Source organism: Aythya fuligula, chromosome 1 (genome assembly GCF_009819795.1).
Source record: "Aythya fuligula isolate bAytFul2 chromosome 1, bAytFul2.pri, whole genome shotgun sequence".
Lineage (NCBI taxonomy): Eukaryota > Metazoa > Chordata > Aves > Anseriformes > Anatidae > Aythya > Aythya fuligula.
The window spans coordinates 137344260-137365715 of NC_045559.1; the positions used below are offsets into that span (position 1 = coordinate 137344260).

Genomic DNA, 21456 nt, shown 5'->3' on the forward strand with positions numbered 1-21456 from the left:
TGAGTTGCTGATAGTCCTAAAGTACTTACTATCATCTTATGCCCTCACTTTCAAGACCTTTCCTATCACTTCACACCTATACTCCTTTATGCTGTGTTATTAGGTTCAGGTCATAAGTAGCTCATTATACACAGCATCAAAAATTGTAATTCCTAGCTATACAGGAACTGATACCAATATGCATGAAGCCACACAATTATACAAAATAAAAAAAAGCATAAATATATATAGCATAAAAATAAGCATAAAAATAAAATAAGCATAAAATAAAAATAAAAAGCATAAATATATAATAAAAAAATAAAATAAAAAACAAAAACAGAATTCGGTATGTTTTCTGATTTTAGGTTTTGGATATTTTTGTATCATCTTTCATAGAAATATAGAATATAGAATTTCAGAGAATCATTAAGGTTGCAGAAGACCTCCAAGATCATCTGGTCCAGCTATCCCCCTACCACCACTATCACCCAATAAACCACGTCCCTAAGTGCCAGGTCCAACCTTTCCTTAAACACCCCCAGGGGTGGTGACTCCACCACTTCCCTGGTGCAACCTGTTCCAATGCCTGACTGCTCTTTCTGAGAAGAAATGTCTCCTGATTTCCAACCTGAACCTCCCCTGGTGCAACTTGTGGTCATTCCCTCTAGCCCTACCACCTTAAAGAAGAGACTGATCCCCAGCTCCCCACACCTTCCTTTCAGGTAGTTGTAGAGAGCAATAAAGTTTGAGCCTCCTCTTCTCCAGACCAAACAACCCCTGTTCCCTCTTCCCTCAGACGCTCCTCATAGGACTGGTGTTCCAGCCCTTCACCAGCTCTGTAGACCTTCTCTGGAAACTGTCCAGGGCCTTGATGTCCTTCTTTTACTGAGGGGCCCAAAACTGAACACTGTACTCAAGGTGCAGCCTCACCAGAGCAGAACAAGACTGATTGGATAACTAATTGTTTCTTTTTGCTTTAGATTCTTTAAATCCTGACCTTGTAATGGTAAACAGAACAACAAATTATAGCATCCGACAAGAGTATCCAGCCTACTGTAGTAAGATACCTTAGCTTTTAGGCGCTCTTCTCCTCTTTGAAAGCACCCAACCCTTTCTGGAGTTCCTTCCAGCTTCCTGAAGCTGTGCTTTCAGCCCTTTTTTTTTTCAGGTGATATCAACTACTACTGTCAAAGGTGTCAATGGAGTCTGGATCATTTGGCCTCATTTAGTACTCTTTTCCTCTCTGCTTTTGCTTCATTCATTTGTTCTGTTTTTTGTTCTGGCATGTAGTAGCATTCGCTTAAATTGCTCTGTATTTTTACTTGAGATCAAGAAGAGTACTGTACATGACTGACCTTCTGGTCTCTGAGTATGTAGCATGGAGATTTGATTGTGCCATGAAGGTGCACATTGCTTTAAGATGATAATAAACATAATTGTATTTACAAGGTTAATATATGTTTGATTCATACTGATGTTGAAAAAAATCCTGGTCAAGTGTGTATGAATATGAGTTAAAAATAAATTTGACAATTATTTTGTAGTACTCAGAATGTTGGAGTGGAGCTAAATTGATGCAGTCAGCATTGACTATGACTCAGATAGTCCTGTTCAGATCTTAGTTATTCTTTTTTCTCAGCATAACACATTCTTTCTGAAAATAAGAGAAATCTGTTTTCTGTGGTCCTTGCAGTTTTTATTTCTCTGAGGCTAGTCTTCAAAAAAATTACACCCTTGAAATTGCCCAGTCATCTTTAAGAACATGTAATTAAACATAGAAATTATTATCTGTCCTTGCAGTTGCCTGTACATGTGAGGCAACTCATGTACATGTACACATGTACATGTACATGTGTACAATGTGAGAAAAAACAGGAATCAGCAGCAGTTGTATCTGCTAGTGAACCTTTTGCATTTTAGTTCTTTAGTTTTTTTTTTCTAGAAAAGTTGAGCTTCACTTTATCTTGATATTTGCATCTTCTTAAATAATTTTTATTTTCCAAGAGCCAATGAGGCTACAGCAATAGTGGTTTTTTTTTTTTTTTCAGTGACCTTTACTGAGATAATATTATCATTTTTTAAAGACAGATTGGTACAATATACACAGCTATATGTGTCAACTTATCTTCTCTGTTAGATGTAACACCTTGCTATAGCAATCTCCAACCAAGGTTTCTTGCTTACAGCATTCTAGCTCGGATGCCATTTTAGATTGTTCAGGAGAATTAAAAAAGTTGGGTGTTGACATTGCCACACAACGGTGAATGTGATTTCTCCATTCTGACCTGACAATACTACAGCTCTGCAGTAAAGTCCAGCCCATCCCGCCCCTATACAGAGTCTGATCTGTGATTACAGAACAGCTAGTCCTCTGCTTCTTTGTTTTATGATACACTTCTTGCTTTTAACTTTAAAAATTTCCTTCTATCAGTGTAGGTTTCTGTTTTGTCTGCCTTTCATAGATTTATAGTTTCCATCAACTTCTTTCACATTCCTTTCTATCTTGTATTCTACAAAGCATTTTCTGTTGCAGTGTAAACTGTTCTGAACTGTCACTATCATAGTTCTGTCCCCAAGAAACAGCCTTAAGCTTGGTTCTAAAAATAGCACAGAACAGGTACAAATGATTTCTATGAAGCTATGCCAATGAAAAGAGACTGTTCAAAAGACCAGCAGGTTGTTTTTAAGATTGTCATTATATATATATTTAAAATAATATCTATATTAAAGATAAAACAGTGCTTATGAATTGACAACTGTTGCTTATTCGGTATGACTTTAGAATGTACAATTTCATGACTGATAAAATTAAAAAGAGGAATTGACAAAAACCTAAATATAGGGCATTTTAATTCACATCCAGTAGTACTGATGAAATGCATTACATAAGTAGAGTGAGCACTATGGTAAATGTCTTTGGTTTAATTGTTTCATGGAAATATTTCTATAAAAGTACGTAAGAGTATAATTGAATGAATGCTTATACATAACATTACAACTGTAGCATAGAGTATGAAGGACTGACATGTATCTTTAGGTTAAGTTGTGAAGGGTTATGGAGGTATCTGGACTTCTGATTAAGCTGTTGGGACACAATGATGAACTTTACTTCCTCATATATTCAATTACATGCTATGTAAACCATGATTCAAAGGTAAGAGACAAATACGTTCTAGCCTGTTATGGATGTTGTGGGCTAGGAGTGTTTTAATGCAATTCACAAAAAGTTGCTGTGGCCATTTTGACAAGTAGAAAATTGGTAACATCAAAGCAAAAGAATATCCTGCTTTGCTCAGTTACAAAAAAATCCATGTATCCATTCCACTGTTTCCAGAAAGGAGAATTATACTTTGATCTAGTAGATGCTGGTCTGGCTGATTCTTAAAAATCCCTCTTTACTTCTCAGCATGTATGTGATTCTGCATACTGTGTAGCTTGAGTCTTTCTCACTGCTATTATGCCTCCTCACTCCCTTTTGTCCTATCCATTACTGCCACAGTAAACAGATTGCTCTCTCCCCTCTGAAGAAGCCTGGTATTTGCCTGAAGACTTGCAATTAAATCTTCTTATCTTTTAACTAAACATCCCAGAATCTTTTAATTTTTCATCAAAATTAAAGTTTTCAGACTGTTAACCATACTTCTCTGCCCTTGTTTTCTAATGGGTAGGCATCTGACAGTACACATTTTCTGGGTTTACTGGTGATGAAGAGAGAAAAGGCTGCTTCACAGGATTTGCTGTTTTTTATCCTGACCCTGGATTTCAGGAGGCCATTAGGTTCTGTTGTGATCCACTGTATTTCTTGAGTCTTTTCTGCAGGACTGTTAGGTACTCAGGTGCTTCCCAGCTTGGATTTGTGTAGTTTAAAATCTTCCTGCCTAATTGTAGTACCTTGCACCTGTCTTTCTTGAGCAGCCCTCTGTTTTGTCCAGGCCAGTACTGAGGTGGTGTAGGGTTATCCTGGCTTCGGCTTTCTGGGTAAACATCTCAAGCGCCATTTCAGTTTCCAGAAGAGAGAATGCATTATCAGTCTTCATATAGAAGTAAATTATTTCAAATTCTATGCACGTAAAGGAAACATACAGTATCTACATGTTCACATTGTTATGAGGAAGCTTATTATGCTTTTCAACTGCTAGTAGGTCAGACAAAATTACCTTTACTAAGGAATACAAATTTTGCTTAATGAGCATTTGAAAAGCCTGTAGATTACACAGTATTTTCATCCTTTCATTTCTTTCTCTTTCACCTATCTTCCTCCCACATATCCTAGTCTTCTTTTGGATTCTATTAGATTGTTTTCTGTTCTCTACTTCTTCTGCTTGATTATTTCAAAATAAGTTTTTATTTTTGTATTTTTTATTTATTTATTTTATTTTTTTAAGATGGATTGCAGTTGTATTCTGCTCATCATAAGCTATTTATTGTTCCAAATGTGGTTTTCCCTACTGGGTAAAGTGAATCAGAAAAGCAAAGCACTCAAGCTATTTCTCCTGTGCCATTTTCCTGGTTTCTGACAAGACACAGGAATCTTTTCTGTGAAGAATGCATTATAAATTTGCAAAGTGCATTTTATAATAAAAAATCATTTTATTTTCCCTAAAATAAATAGAAACTGTCTCTGTCTTCAACAGGTGCTGTGTGAGTGCAGAAATGGAATTTAGATTCAGTTTCTCTCAACATTATATTTCCAGAACACCAATTGTTGTGAAACAGAAGCACTGAAAGGCAGTAAAAGAAGTGGTTTTGGGAAATACAAGTGGGCTTTGCTTTCACTGTAGTAATGAGAAGTTATTTTTTGAAATTATTTATATTTTTCTTCTTCCTGGCTATCTTTTGTGGCCCAGTAAGCTAGAAAATAAAGAAACAGAGATGACAGTCTTTAATGCACCCTGGGACTTTCAGTTCTTTGAAAATGAAGGAATGTTTCAAATTGAATCCAGAGCAAATGCAAAGACACCCAAATATATAGAACGCTGTCATGAATGTCATTAGCAAGAACATTACTTAGAAAAGACTCAGGAAACCTGCCCATTTAGAGAGGCAAGTGGCTACGTAATATCTGTACAGATGTAGTTGACTTTGACAAGCAGCGTGGCAGAGAACAATCAATCAAGCAGTTACAGCCCATACTGACTACTGTGGTCTTCAGGCACTAGAAGATGTTACTCTTGCCCAGTTGCAGGGTGCTTGAAGTCAAACCTCAAGATCTTACAGGAAGTCCTCCAAAACTTCTTGAGAGACTCCCTCCTTCCTCTCCCCTTTTCTTTGCTCCCAACCTGTGTTCATCCTCTGAGAGATGGGTAGCTATCTCTTCTCTTTGCAGTTACAACAACAAAAAAAAAACAACAACAAATACACTCTGTAAAGACTGTGCAAGTAGACTGCAATAAGTAGGTGACATCTTCAATTCTCGAGATCTGTACTTGCTGGAGTACTGCAGGAGGACACATCCCCTACCCATTTGTATTCCCTGTGAACACTATCATAAGGAAGGGCACTGTTCTCATGCCAAGCTGTGTGCATAGAGCTAATGCATGCTGCTAAAACCCATGTTGCAACAAAATGCTTGGCTCGGTCCACCTCTTGTGCAACTCATATTTCATTAGTTTTAGCAAGTGATTATCTCCATCTACCATGCTCAAACTGATTTGTTTTTGGTAGGGGTGTAGAAATAATCCCAGTTTTTATCACAGATTATTCCAGAATTGCATAGAAGTCTCTGTTCTTTAATCCTTCACTTCATTGTACCTAATGTTGTCACTTACAGCTGTACAAAATAGCAGTAAAATTCTGCTTTTAAGCTCCAGATCTGTACCCATCTGCTTCCATTGAAGTGTCCCTCTAATACAAATTGCAATAATCTGCATTTAAGGCCCAGTGTTTTTTGCTGGAATTTGGAGAATAGATAAGATTTGAAATTAGCCAGTCCAAGTCCATACCATTTTCTTTGTGCTCAGAGAAAATAACTATTACATTTGCATGGATAGATTCACCTTGCTTTAGGGAAAGGCAGAAAGCAATTCAATAACGATAGCAAAAAATGTGGTAGATGTCAGGAACTGACAGTTCCCTACTTACTTTCTTTTGCTATTTTGGAAACTCCTAAAGCAATTTATAACTGTTTCTTCAGTCTGATTTGCCTTTGGTAAGAATAAGACTATCTAAGATTTTCAAAATATTTTCCTGGAAGATCTTCTGTATGAGCTTCACCATTTCAGTATTCAGGCTATGTGCATATCCAGGGCCAGGAGAGCAAAAAAGCTGTACCCATTTTCAGCTTATGCCACAATCCAGCATTTACCTTGAGCAGTACAGAGTATTACCACTCCTAGGTCAGTCCAGGAGCCTCTTCCCAACAGTTGGTAAAAATTCCATTCTTCACGAGAAAATTTGCTAGCTGCTTAGCAGAGCACAATGAATTTGCAGAAAGAAGAAAAGCAAGATTGTGGGTACCTGGAGCTACGAAACAGGGTCTTTTACACAAATCAGGAATGTGGCTGATAAGCCCCTTGTAAAATTTGGATGGCTGAGATGATTATGACACAGTACTTTTTTCATTGCTAAAAAAACCCAACCAAACACCCCACCAGCCTTTGTGAAGATAAAGACTTTATCAAATGCAAAGGCATGTTATGTATCCTTTACCCCAGTACGCCACATCCAGCTTTCCTCCTGATACAGATGAACCAGACCTTTTCTACCACTTGGTATCTATCTGCCTGCGTCAATGATGTGGGGTGGATTTGACCCTGCCTGTGCCATGTTTCATACTCAGTAGGGTAGAGGATGGCCAAATGAGAGTTTGCTTTTAGAGCCTGCATGCCCTGAGTGTGGGTTGACTTCACAGCTAAGAGACTTCTGAGATGGATCATCTGGGCTGTCCCCACCCTGCTCTCTTTTGTGCTGGTTTTTGCTCTCCTCCTCTCTTGCAGTATAATGTTCATGTATGAGCTACTTTTGACTGAGGATGACTTAGATCACTGTGAGCAATGCAGGGACTAGATTTGCTCAGTTTCCAGCATGGTAGCACTGGTGATGAGCAGAGATAGTTGTGAGACATGTTTTTTGGGACCAGTGAGGCACTCAGTTGAGATTTTACTCAAAATCTCTATCAGGAAACAATATAGGAGCTGAAGCTACAAAATTCCAGATATAAACTTCCTTCAGAGTTTTCAGCCTTATTTAGTTTTGGCTTTGTTTGTATGGAGGTCTTTCTGCTGGTAAACCATTAGATTTCGTAGTCCTTATATCTGTTTCCTTACAAGGATTTCCCTTCATTTTGCTCTAGATTAGCTTCACACCAGGCTAAGAAAAGTTCTCATGAGAGTTGCTTATCAAGGAATCAGCAGAACCAAAGTGATCAGTGGTGTCAAGAAGGATCATGGGGAGAAGCTGGGGAAAGGAAAAATTGTTCATAATGCTGGAAAGCATGTTTTTGGTCATGCTGAGGTCAGAAGCCACTTTAGGGAAATCAAGAGTAGAGCTGCACAGAGGAGAAAGTGGCACTTGGAGGAAAAAAATTTAAAAAATAATGTTTACAGCTTTGTGATGAGGCAGAACCTTTGGTCTCTTTATTCTTTTGTATTTACATGGAATTTAAATAGAATATTGGTTGATCTTAGTTTTAATCTGTTGAATGATTTTGGATCCCTTTCTTTCTTTAACCTAAGAGAAAAACAAACCCATGTGCATAAGCTGCAAGTCAAATGGCCTAAACTTTTATGAATGTCTTCTATTCTTGAATTTTCTTACAGCTGTGGTTCTTGAAGGCTCACTTTATTCATCTACCTGCTTTGCAGCAGGGGCCTATTCACATTTGGTCTTTGATTATAACTTTGTGATTTAAAGGTTTTTTTTTTTTTTTTTTTTTTTTTTTTTCCCAGTCAAGATTGTTATTCTTCTTTCTTCCTCACTTGTTCTGCAGTTTTTTTGAATCTGTCATTTTTCTACAGTGAATATATGAGATAGCATTAGGTATCTGAAAGAATCACAACAAAGAGAGAAATTACTTGAAGAGGTGGGATGCTTTATTTCCGTGCCATTAAAAAATCCTAAATTATGTATTTCAGTTCTATGCATTAAAAAAAAAAAAAAAATCTGCTATTTAAGAAAAAGTAGAGAAGAAGAAAGAAAAGAGAACATCATCCTGAGGAAAAAAATGCCAACAAAATCTGTGTGTTTTTTTTTTTTTTTTTTGGTCTGAAATCCCATTCTACTGTTAAAGATAAATGTGCCAGAAGAATTAAACAGCTTCAGAAAGACCTTCAGCTGTGCAGGGCAAAAGCGAGTCTTGCTTGGACAAGAGATTCACTGCTTATATTCTCTGTCTGACTGTGCATTTCATCTGCATTTTCTCTCAGTCATCTACCAAAATGTGTCTTAAAACATCATGGTGTATAGAGGGATCCTGTTTGCAGAGAGTCTATTTTGCTGTTTAAAGATGTTCTCCTGTTTCAAAGATCATTACACATCCTGAGATTATCTGCTAGCACATTTAGCCTGTGAGTCTTCAATGCCCTGTGGCTGCAGCCAGCCTTTCAGGGGGCTGCAGAGTCCTTCCAACCATCTCCTAACCACATAAAATTTTCTTTGTGATTAAAAGTCACTATTTTTGTTTTGCTTTGTTTGTGTTTTTGTTTGTTTGTTTGCTTTTTTGTTTATTTTTGGGTAACCCAGACACACCTTCTTTCCTTTCTTAATTATGCTTGCAGACTCTTGTCTTTCTTTCTCCTTTCTGGCCCTAGTAGAAAGCTGCTAGCAGCCTGGCCCTCATATGGAATTTTTTTTTCCTATGTGTATGTATAGATATAGATTAGATATAGATATAGATATAAATTAGAAAGCACAAAACATTCTTCCTGGAGTACTTTTGAATTTCTCCTTTTAAAGAGTCAGAGTGAAAGTGTGGCAAAAACCTTTAACTGAAAAATGTAATACCATAACTTTCACATTACTAGTACATAATGTGTGAAGTGTGAAGTGTTGTTCTCTCTTTTCCCAATGTGCTCTCTCTTTTTCTAATGCAGGCTGGATTGCCATTTTGGGAGCCATTTGGCTGCTAGTGCTAGCAGACATCCATGACTTTGAGATGATATTAAACCGAGTGGAATGGGCAACCCTTCTTTTCTTTGCAGCATTGTTTGTTCTCATGGAGGTAAGATTTTGTGATTTCTAAAGCCTGAGCAGATAGAACCAACTTAAAACGTGAATTTTGAGGACATGTATGTTGCCAGCCAAAGATGTCTTGCAGATTCAATTCTGCTAACAAAATGAAAATTGAATGCAGTCACAGTAGTATGGAGTGAAACGGTGGAGTGGTAGAAGCCAGATATTTTTGACTAATTTTTCACTGTAAGCTTGGTCCTACTCTCCTTCTGCTGCATTTTCTGTGCACATCCAACACAATCATTTTCCATAAGTGGAATTTTTGTTTCCAGGTTTGTCTCTGCTCCATTCATTCAGGTAGTTTATATATATATTTATGTATTTATTTTGAAATTCTTTAGACAAGCAATAGAAAAAAATAAAAGAGCAAGAATAGACCATAGCTGAAAACTGCTTCTAATACTGTCAGCTACATGCTGGTTACCAAATGGCCTGAGAGCTTTCATGGGAGGATGGTTTGAAGGGATAATATCACTGAGTTTCAGTTTCCAGTTGTAATTGCAAAAGATTTTTTACTTGAGTTTTCTGGATATCTCATTGTGTCATTTTTGTGTGTTTGTCTGTTCTAATAGTCTTTTTGATCCATCCATGTTTTATACTCCTTTTTTAATATTTATATTTAATATTATTTTTAATTTTTATATTTTTACATTACATTATATAAATTTAAATTAATAAAATAATACAATACAATAATATAATACAATATATTTATATTTACCAGTTGATGTTTTTGATTCTTTGTTTTACTGTTTGATGTATTTGATTTAGTGGATTTAGTTTTACTCCAAATGTTTGGAGAAATCTTTGCATGAATATCCATATTTGTATGTCAATAAGGTGTCTGTGCATTTCCTAAAATACTTGGTATTTCTTAGTTGTTACTTTTTCCATTTAAATGATGTTGTTAAGTTGTAGAAACATGATTGATAAAACAAGAATAATCACTGGGTAGTGAATTGTCTTTGTGAGCAGTCTGGGAAAAGCCTGGAATAACAAATTATCTTGCACAGCTTTCCCCCTACTATACACTCCAGTATTGGAAAAAACACAGACTTTGTAAATTGGGATCTATAAAAAAACAATTTATTAAGAAAAAAAAAAAAAAAGGGAATAAATTTGAAGCAAATACAAGCATTGAATAACTCAACTAAATCTAATTAATTCCAAACTGGAAGTTAAAATCTGGTCACCTCTGAAAAGATGAATAGGCACTCTGATTATCATTAGGAAGCTTGTTTGAGACCTAGTAGGTCTAAAATTCATCAAGGAAATACTGATGTATTGCACACTTATTAGCACAGGCAATTTTTAGTTCTGTGTTATCAGGTTCTATATATCCTTGTGTTTTCTAGCTCTCATAGGGAATCCATACTGAAGCCATTTTTATTTTGTTAGCTGCTGCTGTAACAGTCTATTAGTTGCATTCCCTGACGTATTTATTGTTTTAGCTTGAATTGAACAGTTTTGATTTGAGTGCAGTCTGACTGTACAATAACATAGTAAAACACACAGGAAGTTATTTGCCATTTACTGCCAGACTTCAGATATGACTGCTATAATTCACTGAATTTCAGTTCTTCACTTTTATGGTTTCTCAGGTCACCAGTGAATAGTTTGCTAATGAAAGAAAAAATTTCCTGGCTCTTTAGTATAACAGCAATTTATAGTCATGAAAGGAACTTATCCTGGGAGTCAAGAGAAAAAGTGGGAGACAGTATATTGACAGCAGTCATCATGACATACTGCCCATAAAAGGGTTTGATGCAAATTTGTGTGCATAAAGTTCAGTCTAAAATGTTACATGATTTTTTTTTTTTTTCTGCAGTAAAGCTCTAATCTTGAGCTGTCAAACTGGAAATCATATGCTGGAAGGCACCAATTAGTGCAGTAATGCTCATTCCTCTCAGGGCACAGGAAGATCCAGGAGACCCTCTGTGCAGTTTACATCCTGGGGAAGCCAGTGGCATGGTACTAATTGCTGCCTTTCAGTTACATGCTTGCAGGCAATAAGTCTGGATATTATAGACATCTTAAAGTTGGTTGCGTGATTAACACTGTCATCATATCCAACATGATGAGCTACCTGCAGACTGACTCTCTTGAAGGAGCAATGTGCATGTCTGTTATTCACTTCCCTCATTCCCATCCTTTACTCACTTCCCTCTTTCCTGAACATGTCTTCTGTAGTACCATGTCTGGATTCCAGAAGAAATTTTGGGTGATACTGAAAAGAAATATTGATGGAAAAAGAAATGTTGATGGATAATTAAATAACAAGGCAGCACTGCTAACCAAATGTAACACTTAGCACTGCTTGCTGACAACTATGTGAGAAGTTTATTTTAAGGTGTGAACACAAAACAATTGCAGAAAAGAAAAAAAAAAGACAATATTACTGCTTTTACATACATTTTAAAAATCACTTTGATAAATATTGAGTTAATATGGGTGGAGAACTCATTGAGAGCAACCCTGCAGAGAAGGACTTGAGGGTTCTGCTAGACAAAAAGCTTGACATGAGCCAGCAGTGCACACTTGCAGCCCAGAAGGCCAACTGTATCCTGGGCTGCATCACCAGAGGAGTGTCTAGCAGGGCGAGTGAGGGGATTGTGCCCCTCTGCTGCCCTTGTGAGGCCCCACTTGGAGTGCTGCATCCAGGTCTGGGGCCCCCAGCACAAGAAGGATGTGGGGCTGTTAGAAAGGGTCCGGAAGAGGCCACGCATATGACCAGAGGTCTGAAGCACCTCTCCTATGGAGAAAGGCTGAGAGAGCTGGGGCTGTTCAGCCTGGAGAAGAGAAGGCTGAAGGTGACCTAACTGCAGCCTTTAGATTTTTAAAGGGGTCTTACAAAAAAAATGGAGAGTAACTTTTTGATCAGGCAGGCAATGATAAGACAAGGGGGAATAGTATTAAGATAAAAAGAGGGGAAATTTAGATTAGATGTTAGGGGGAAGTGAGGCACTGAAACGGGTTGCTCAGAGAAGCTGTGGATGCCCCATCCCTGGAGGTGTTCAAGACCAGGCTGGATGAGGCTCTGGACAATCTGATCTAAGGGGTGACACAGGTAGCTTAGAATCAAAATAGTAACTTAAGAATATAAAAAATTATTTGTTAAAGCCATGAAAAATGTCCTTATTTTTTAATGTAAAGGGTATGTGTATGCATCTTAAAGCTTTATCATCTGTTTTCTGAATGCAGCATTTTTAAATGTAGATGTACCTTCCCATGAGACGAGTTGTTAAAAGTAAATACAGTCTCTGGGTCATATTTAATATGTGGCACTAATGGCTCTGCTCTCCTCCTTGTTTTCCTTCTCAATGGGATGGTGTTCACTTAGAACTTCTGAGTGAGACATCCTGTCTTTTATGAGATACAGCTTACCTGCCTTTACCTATGCATCTTTTACTCATGTGGCGAGTGGAAAACTACCAGCCCAGCCATGGTATTGGTGCTCCTGCAGCATGTGGGTGCTGCTGCCCTGTGCTGCTGGTGGTACCCAAACAATTACACACTGCTGCCCAGCTGAGGAATTGCTGGTCTCAATGACAGCCCCGCTGTCACTCTGTCATTACTATGTCTACTGTGCCATACTACTCGGTACCTATTAGGATCTTTGTCTGTCTCTGTCATGGGATTTGACAGTGTGTGAGTTCAATGCTGTTTTTTTCCCCGCAGTGATGTCTCTGAAGAGCTCTGTCTGACTGCCCGCTGTGCAGGTTGCACAGCATCATGCCATGTGAATGCTGACTTCTGCATCTCTGTGTGGTGATGCTCTCAGGCTGCACAGTGTTGCATCTAACTGATTCATTGTCATGGCAGGAAAATGGAAAGTAGACTAACCACCTTGGTCTGGGCTGCACCAAAAATGATGCAATTTTCTGCCCCGAGATACTGAAAAGTCAAAAAAATAGATATACCTCATTCAGCCTGGAAATAGTGCTTCATTACGAACGCTTGTAAGAAAGTAAAACAAAATCAATGTAAATTAAAGTCCCTTCTGAGATAAATTTACCCCCTTACCTTGTGTTTTGAAGGAATAGATCATACTTCTGGTGTGAGGACTCAGTTTGCCTTTCACTCCTATCTGCCCAAGGAGAGAACAGAACCAGAACCACTGGGCTGGAGTCTTGCTATGTCTTTTCATGCCTGGTAGTAACCATGGCTGTCTGGGGTACTACCCAGGTATCCCGCACAAATGGGAATAGTTCCCACAGGGAGGACAGGGCACTGTGGAGCAGGTTGTCCCCTGGCCCAGTGGTTACAAGGCTCTCCTTCTCAGGCTGGATGCTTGATGTGGGCATTGGGGAGCTGCTTTTCCTGTCTTATAGGTTCTGCTGCCTCTGTGCCAATTTTCATTCACCCAAAGCCTCTGGCCTGGTTTTAGCAGATGGGTAGTGTTAGTTTTTACAGGTGCGATGCAGCTATTTAACAGAAAAATATATTTTGTTTTCTATTTTCCTTCACATAGGCCTGAGCACAAGATGCCTGACCTTTTTAAATATGATACACTTCGGTCTACATTGTGGTTATGTCCAAGGTTTTGGGGCCACTGAATAAAAGTCAGTTGTCCTCAGGTATTCAGGAAAACTTGTTCACTGAAGAATGTAATCTTGACATTTCAGCCATTCTCTGATGCCTTTGCCCCAGGCTCTTGAAGCAATCCCACTAGTCTATCCACTACAACCAGCCCACTTCTGCAAATACAGCTACCATTTCTGTGTCTGTTCTTTCCACCAACTGCAAAGTTGCTGTAAAAGCTGCAAGAGATGAATTTCAAGATCTTGTGAATAGAAATGAATTGTGTATGCTTACATCTACTGAAAAAATGTGGCTTCACTAGCTGATATCTTTGTCTTTTTTTAGGCTTTGGCTCATTTGCATTTAATAGACTACATAGGGGAGCAGACAGCTTTGTTAATAAAGGTATGTTTAAAACATTGACAGTGTTTTTCAGGTAAGGAAAACAGTGGTATGCTAATAAAATGCTAAATAATATTTTTATTTTGGAATTTTATGTTAAATATTATATTTCTACATCAGTAATACTGAGAAGGTATGTCATACTTTTGGGTGGATGATATTCAGTGTGTATCTATGGGCAGAAGAAATGTTGCTATAACTGCAAAAGGAAGCCTTTTTTTTTTACAGCCTAATAAACAAAAAATCCCAAGGTGCAAACAAATATAAAGAGTAAAAGGGGAAAAATTGCAGTTACACAGTTAATTTGAGTATTTATTATTCTATCTTTATATTATATATCTTATATTTGAGTATATTATTATTCTATCTGAGAGCCTGAAGAAATAAAAGATGTTGATAAACTAAAACCATGAAGACCCTGTGTGATTGTGCCGTTAGGGGGACAGAGCAATACTGATCTCATCAAAGTTGTAACTCTTTCAATTCCAGGTTGTTCCTGAAGATCAGCGCTTGGTGGTAGCCATCATTTTAGTGCTCTGGGTGTCTGCTTTGGCCTCATCCGTGATTGACAATATTCCGTTCACAGCTACGATGGTAGGAGTCGATACAGGTTTGACGTTTCCTCCTCCTGGTGCTGGGAAGGGAGCTGAGCCTGCTGGTTACAATTTGCTTTTTTTTGACCTCTGCTATGTTGTAATTTACTTTATTACCTGAGACTCCATCATTATTACAAACTTACTCATGTTCTTTAGATGTCTGGCTGGCCATTGCTGCAGTTGTCTGTTGAACTAGTAGTTGCATTTGTAGTCGTCTATTGAACTAGTGCACTGTTTTAGCTGCATTTTTGCACTTTCCTTGTTATATCAAAATAGATAGCTGAAAAGTAAAATAATCTTTTTGGATGAAAACTGTCATTATCCGTCTACTTCTGTCGGTGTTTTCCCTCTATTTGCCATGTAGTTATGCAATTTTTTAAAATACTTTTATAACCTTTTATAACTTCCATAAGTTATTAATTCAAAAAACAGCAAATAATATTAAATATAAAAATTGTTTTCAGCAGCTAATCCTAAATATCAGAAAAGTATCAAATTATAACAAATTAGGGCATGGTCAGATAGATTTATTCAATCAAGACCTGTATTTAAAGTGCAGTAATTCCTTAATTATGCCATAGGAATGATTCACTGTTACAGCATGTAACAAAAATTCAGAATTTTTTGGTGCTTTTTTTTCTGCCATTGTCATTGGGTGGCCATGTGCACCCTTAGCTTGAGTCAAGAGTTAAGACGCTTCCTACAGGGCATATGACAGGTTGGATGGATTTGCAACTATTCTATAATTATATGCTAATATGGTATTTTGGTTTGATCACCATGGTGTTTCCTGTGGAATAATATTGATTTAACAACAGACTGCAAGCAATATGTAGAAGGCAAAGGCTGGTTCAGGATGAATCACCTCCCAGCAAACACTTAAGGACAATTAAGCAATAATGCAAAAATCTTAACTTAGAAGGTTTTACCTCATATCCAGCTAGTCTATAAAAACTGGTTTTGAATAATAACAAAAAGCATCTCTATGCACATAGACCAAAAGGACTTTTAGAGATTTTGATAGCAAACCTCTTTTAAAGACTGTGTGTTTTGTGGAATGGTACTGAAACACAGGAATCTTTTGGGTTGTAGACCATGGCTTTTGAATCTTTGAGGGATGTAAATACAGGCAGACAAGAAACGATTCCTGGCAACATTTTAGAAATTTCAAATACATATCTTTTCCATTCTATTCTGGGCCAAACCTAAGGCTGTTGCAACCTATTTTCTTGGAAAATAGGTGGAGAGGGAAGGAAGGAAGGAAGAAAAATGCAGGTATATTTTCATCTATGCAAAAGCTGTCAACAGCTGAGGTGTTATGAAATTCCTGTATATGGCAGACTGAAGCCAAGACCTAGCATTGGCTAGCTCAAAGAATGAACTAGGACTTTGGTCTTTGTTATTCTTCATCACAAAATTCCTGAAAAACTAAGTCACAGTTTTTTTTTTTTTTTTTTTTTTTTTTATGTAAGATTGTACGTGTTTTCAGTTAATATTATTTTTTTTTGTCTCTTTGGCACTTAGTTCCTACTGATGAAACAACAATAATTGCTTTTGGAAGGATATTTAACAGCACTCATGTCAAAGTTATAAACTCCAGATGTGGAGTATTACATGTTTTGAACCCATATCCTTTGTAGATTATCTTTTATTTAAATGGGTACAGTGTGTGTGTGCATGTAGTATACACAGTGCAACCAGTATTTCTCAGAAGACCTTTTATTTATTGACTTGTTTATTTACAGAATCAACCTGCAACTATGAAGAGCAGGTAGTCTTCCACACAGCTAATTCAGTCATTCAGCCACATAGTTCATTCACACTTTCACACTGTTACCCAGGGGGAATAAAAGCTTGGAGGTCAACCCCAAGTTGACCCTCAGAACCAGAGGATCATATTGGCATATGCATGGATATAAGTTTGGTTTCACCTACTGTAGAATATAGGAATATGGAACGTCTGCTATGGTATAACCTTGAATGATCCTGCCCTCTTCTGGCAAAAGCTGTCAGCTTCATGGCTGAGTCCAAACCTTTATAGTCAGAATCATAGAATGGCTTGGGTTGGAAGAGACGTCATAGATCATCTAGTTCCATGCCTCCTGAGCAATGCAACCCCCTAGGTCAGGTTGCCCAGGGCCTCATCCAACCTGGTCTTGAACACCTCCAGGGATGGGGCATCCACAGCTTCTCTGGGCAACCTCACTACTTTCTGAATGAATAATTTCCTTCTAACCTCAAATCAAAATCTCCCCTCTTTTAGTTTAAAACCATTCCTTCTCATCCTGTTATTATCTGACAGAGCAGAGTCAATCTTCATCTTTTTTATTAGTCTCCTGTAAGTCCTGAAATGTTGTAAAGAGGTCACCTCAGAGCTTTCTTTTCTATAGGCTGAACAGCCCCAGCTCTCTCAGCCTTTCTTCATAGGAGAGGTGCTCTAGACCTCTGATCATATTAATGGCCCTCCTCTGGACCTACTCTAACAGCCCCACATCCTTCATGTGCTGGGGACTCCAGACTTGGATGCAGGACTCCAAGTGGGGCCTCACAAGGGCAGAGCAGAGGGGCACAATCCCCTCACTCGCCCTGCTAGACACTCCTCTGGTGATGCAGCCCAGGATACAGTTGGCCTTCTGGGCTGCAAGCATACACTGCTAGCTCATGTCAAGCCTTTTGTCCACCAGAAACTTCAAGTCCTTCTCTGCAGGGCTGCTCTCAATGAGTCCTTTACCCAGTCTTTACTCATTTCTGGGATTGCCCCAGCCCTGGTGCAGCACCTTGCACTTTGACTTGTTGAACCTCATTAGTTTCACATGGGCCCACTTCTCAAGCTTGAGTGGGACCCTTTGTATGGCATGCCTTCCTTCTGTTTTATCAACCTCATCACTTAGCTTCATGTCATCCGTAAATTTGCTGATGGTGCACTCGATACATTGTCTATGTCACTGATAAAGGTATTAAACAGTTCTGGTCCCAAGACAGACCCCTGAGGTACACCACTTGTCACCAGCCTCCACTTGGACATAGAGCCATCGACCACCACTCTCTGGGTGTGACCTTCAAGCCTACTCCTTATCTACTGAATGGTCCACCCTCTCTCTCCAATCTGGAGACCAGGATATCATGTGGGACCTTGCCAAAGGCCTTACAGAATTCCAGGTAGATGACAAGTCCAGGTAGATGACAGAGAATATAAAAGACACAGAAAAACTGACTCTCTCCAGTGAAGCCCTCCAAGACGTCCATAAATCTCCTTCAGTGGTGAACAATGTATCTGCAAGACAATGGGGAAATTAGTCTTGTGAATTTTGCAGTCATAGCCTTAATGGACCTTATAATGGGTAGGAATGAGGGGCCATCAATTTCCTCCAGTTTTTTGAACCTACAGATGCCCAAAATCTGTATATCTGTGTGGTTTTCATAAATATCAGCTGTGTGGACTGACTGAGCAAAGAGTATTTGGAGGATGGCATCAGAGGTCTCTTCCAGTATTGAATTTACCCATCCCAAACTGATTAGCAACTGACCAGTAGGAGTAAGGGGAAACCGGGCTCATGGGGTGACAGGCTGTTTGACTTGTACATGGATAAAGATTCCTGAAATATCATTCAAAGACAGTGAAAGGCTTGGTGACAGTTCACAGTTAAGGGCCCCAGCTCTATCTCTTCTGTATTCAAAAGGAGTGTATCCAGTGCTTGTTTTCTATATTCCATGGATGACAGTCTTACAGTCTCAGCTCTTCTGGCCACAAACCTCTAGCTGACTGTGGGCACAACCATTGCAATGGCAAGGGCACCCAAAAAGTCACAAACCTGCTTTTCTTCATGGGTGAGGAGGTGCAAGGAGACAAGCATCAGTTCATCCATGAAATGTCCCCAACACTGCCTCTGCAGCTGTTGTATGAGGTCTTCCACTCACCCCCCACAACACGGTGTAGCATGTGCTGTCCAGACTTGGAGCAGAGGGGTAAGATGGGCTACAGACTCTTGTACAGCAACTCAGACATGGTGTGAAAACAGACAGGAGTAAGGGTCTCCAATGTGCGGTGACTGTGATGGGGAAGTGGCATCTTAACATCATTTGTGTAAGACACAGAAAGATACTGTGGTGATTTTTAGAAGGCCCTATAGACGCAGATGTGTTTATGTGTTACTTTTCCTGCAGAAAATTTGAAACCATATACTCACAGGATGCATTTAGCCCTGTGCCATACTGTAAATTCAGACTATATATCTAATTCAGAGAAAGCCCCCATAGACTGGAGGCAATGTAGATGAGAGTAGTCTCAGCTCCAGCTCTTTCAGTCTCCTGACCTTCTCCTATTACATGCATTACTTGCTAATATAGAAGTTGTTACGTAAAGTGTTTTGGCAACAGATGTGCCTGAGAAATGGAAGAATTCCACTCTACATGTAGCATGTAAGAAGGCCTGCAGCTTGACTTCTAAGGGGCATAGTTGTGTTAAACAAAAAGAGAAAAAAATACAGAGAGGTCTGTAAATATGATGCTGTTTCAGTAAAAAACAAGCAAGCAACCAACCAACCAAATAAAAAACTTTGAAGTGTGGCAGTCCAGATTTTCACTTCAGCTTTTTTGTTTGTACAGTGGGATAATTAGATTTATAATGACTTGCTTTGTGTAAAGAAAAATGAAAAAACTCTGAATGGCTAATGAATGGAAACATAGATGAAAAAATTCATTTTGTCTGATTTTGGATAAAGCTGACTGGTCCATTTTAAGTGTCAAATTTCACAGTATTAAATTTTATAGCTGTCCGTTTATTACCTTAATAGGATGTGAAATGTGGAAACTGTTGATCATTACTGAAAATAACTAATTAAAACATGAATGTATCTGAGACAGCACAACTAAGAATTCAAGGAAACAACCTGTTTTATGAATTGAAGTAATGAAAACAGATTTCAAAAATTGTTTCCTATAAGAAAATGTAAGCATTTTCAAGGCTTGTTAATTATCTATGTAGAGAAGTTAGGATTCCTGTTTCTCCTAAAACATAAGCACAATAAATTATCTGCAATCTTAAGAATAAAATCTATTTTTTTTAGTTTTAAGATAGAAATGTTGTATGGTGCAAAATATTAATGTATTTAAGCATCTATTACATGTTGATATTTTTCAGCACCTCTCTAGCATTCTGCTCTATAAAAAAAATCCCCAAAAAATAGAAACAGAATTAGTTTATTATTTGAAGTGTCTTATCCTGATGTATCTTACCCTATTTTTTCAGTGCAACAGGGCAAAACTGTTCAAATTCTTCTTTGCTCTAGACAATAGTAAATCTGGTCCAACATCCCCTTCAAAATTGTCATACCGCATGGAATTCATATATATCACAGAATCATGGAATTTCTAGGTTGGAAGAGACCTCAAGATCATCGAGTCCAACCTCTGACCTAACACTAGCAGTCCCCACAAAACCATATCCCTAAGCTCTACATCTAAATGTCTTTTAAAGACCTCCAGGGATGGTGACTCCACCACTTCCCTGGGCAGCCTGTTCCAATGTCTAACAACCCTTTCGGTAAAGAAGTTCTTCCTAACATCCAACCTAAAACTCCCCTGGCGCAACTTAAGCCCATTCCCCCTCGTCCTGTCACCAGGCACGTGGGAGAATAGACCAACCCCCACCTCTCTACAACCTCCTTTAAGGTACCTGTAGAGAGCGATAAGGTCGCCCCTGAGCCTCCTTTTCTCCAGGCTGAACAAGCCCAGCTCCCTCAGCCACTCCTCGTAGGACTTGTTCTCCAGGCCCCTCACCAGCTTCGTCACCCTTCTCTGGACTCGCTCAAGCACCTCGATGTCCTTCTTGTAGCGAGGGGCCCAAAACTGAACATAGTACTTGAGGTGCGGCCTCACCAGAGCCGAGTACAGGGGGACGATCACCTCCCTAGCCCTGCTGGCCACACTGTTTCTTATACAAGCCAGGATGCTGTTGGCCTTCTTGGCCACCTGAGCACACTGCTGGCTCATATTCAGCTGACTATCCACCATCACTCCCAGGTCCTTCTCTGCCTGGGAGCTCTCCAACCACTCATCTCCCAGCCTGTAGCTCTGCTTGGGGTTATTGCGCCCCAGGTGCAGGACCCGGCACTTGGCCTTATTGAACTTCATGCAGTTGACCTCAGCCCATCAGTCCAGCCTATCCAGATCCTCCTGCACAGCCTTGCTACCCTCGAGCAGATCGATACAGGCACCTAACTTGGTGTCATCTGCAAACTTACTGAGGGTGCACTCAATGCCCTCATCCAGATCATCGATGAAGATATTAAAGAGGACCGGCCCCAGCTCCGAGCCCTGGGGGACGCCACTAGTGACTGGCCTCCAACTGGATTTGACTCCATTTACCACGACTCTTTGGGCCCAGCTATCCAGCCAGTTTCTAACCCAACGATATAGAGGCAGTGAAACTGTATTCTGTACAGAGCTCAGAACATAGCAAGTATTTTATCATAGAATCATAGAATTACAGAACGGTTTGGATTGGAAGGGACCTTAAAGACCATTTAATTCCACCCCATCCTGCCATGGGCAAGGACACCTCCCACTAGGCCATGTTGCTCAAAATCCCACGCAACCTGGTCTTGAACACCTCCAGGGATTGGGCATCTACAGTCTCTCTGAGCAACCTATTCTAGTGCCTCATCACCCTCATAGTAAAGAATTTCTTCTTTACATGTAATTCAAATCTACTCACTTTTATTTTAAAGCCATTACACCTTGTCCTGTCACTATACTTCCCACCTTTCCTATAGGCCCTCTTTAGGTA

At 39.1% G+C, this 21456-nt stretch overlaps 1 protein-coding gene across 1 annotated transcript in view; it reads left to right on the forward strand.

The window, feature by feature from the left end:
* Positions 1-21456, forward strand: part of OCA2 (OCA2 melanosomal transmembrane protein) — a 178531-nt gene that overhangs the window by 99330 nt on the left and 57745 nt on the right. The window contains 3 exon segments of the mRNA XM_032204674.1: positions 9012-9139; positions 14017-14076; positions 14563-14667. Coding sequence (XP_032060565.1) covers positions 9012-9139; positions 14017-14076; positions 14563-14667 — 293 coding nt within the window.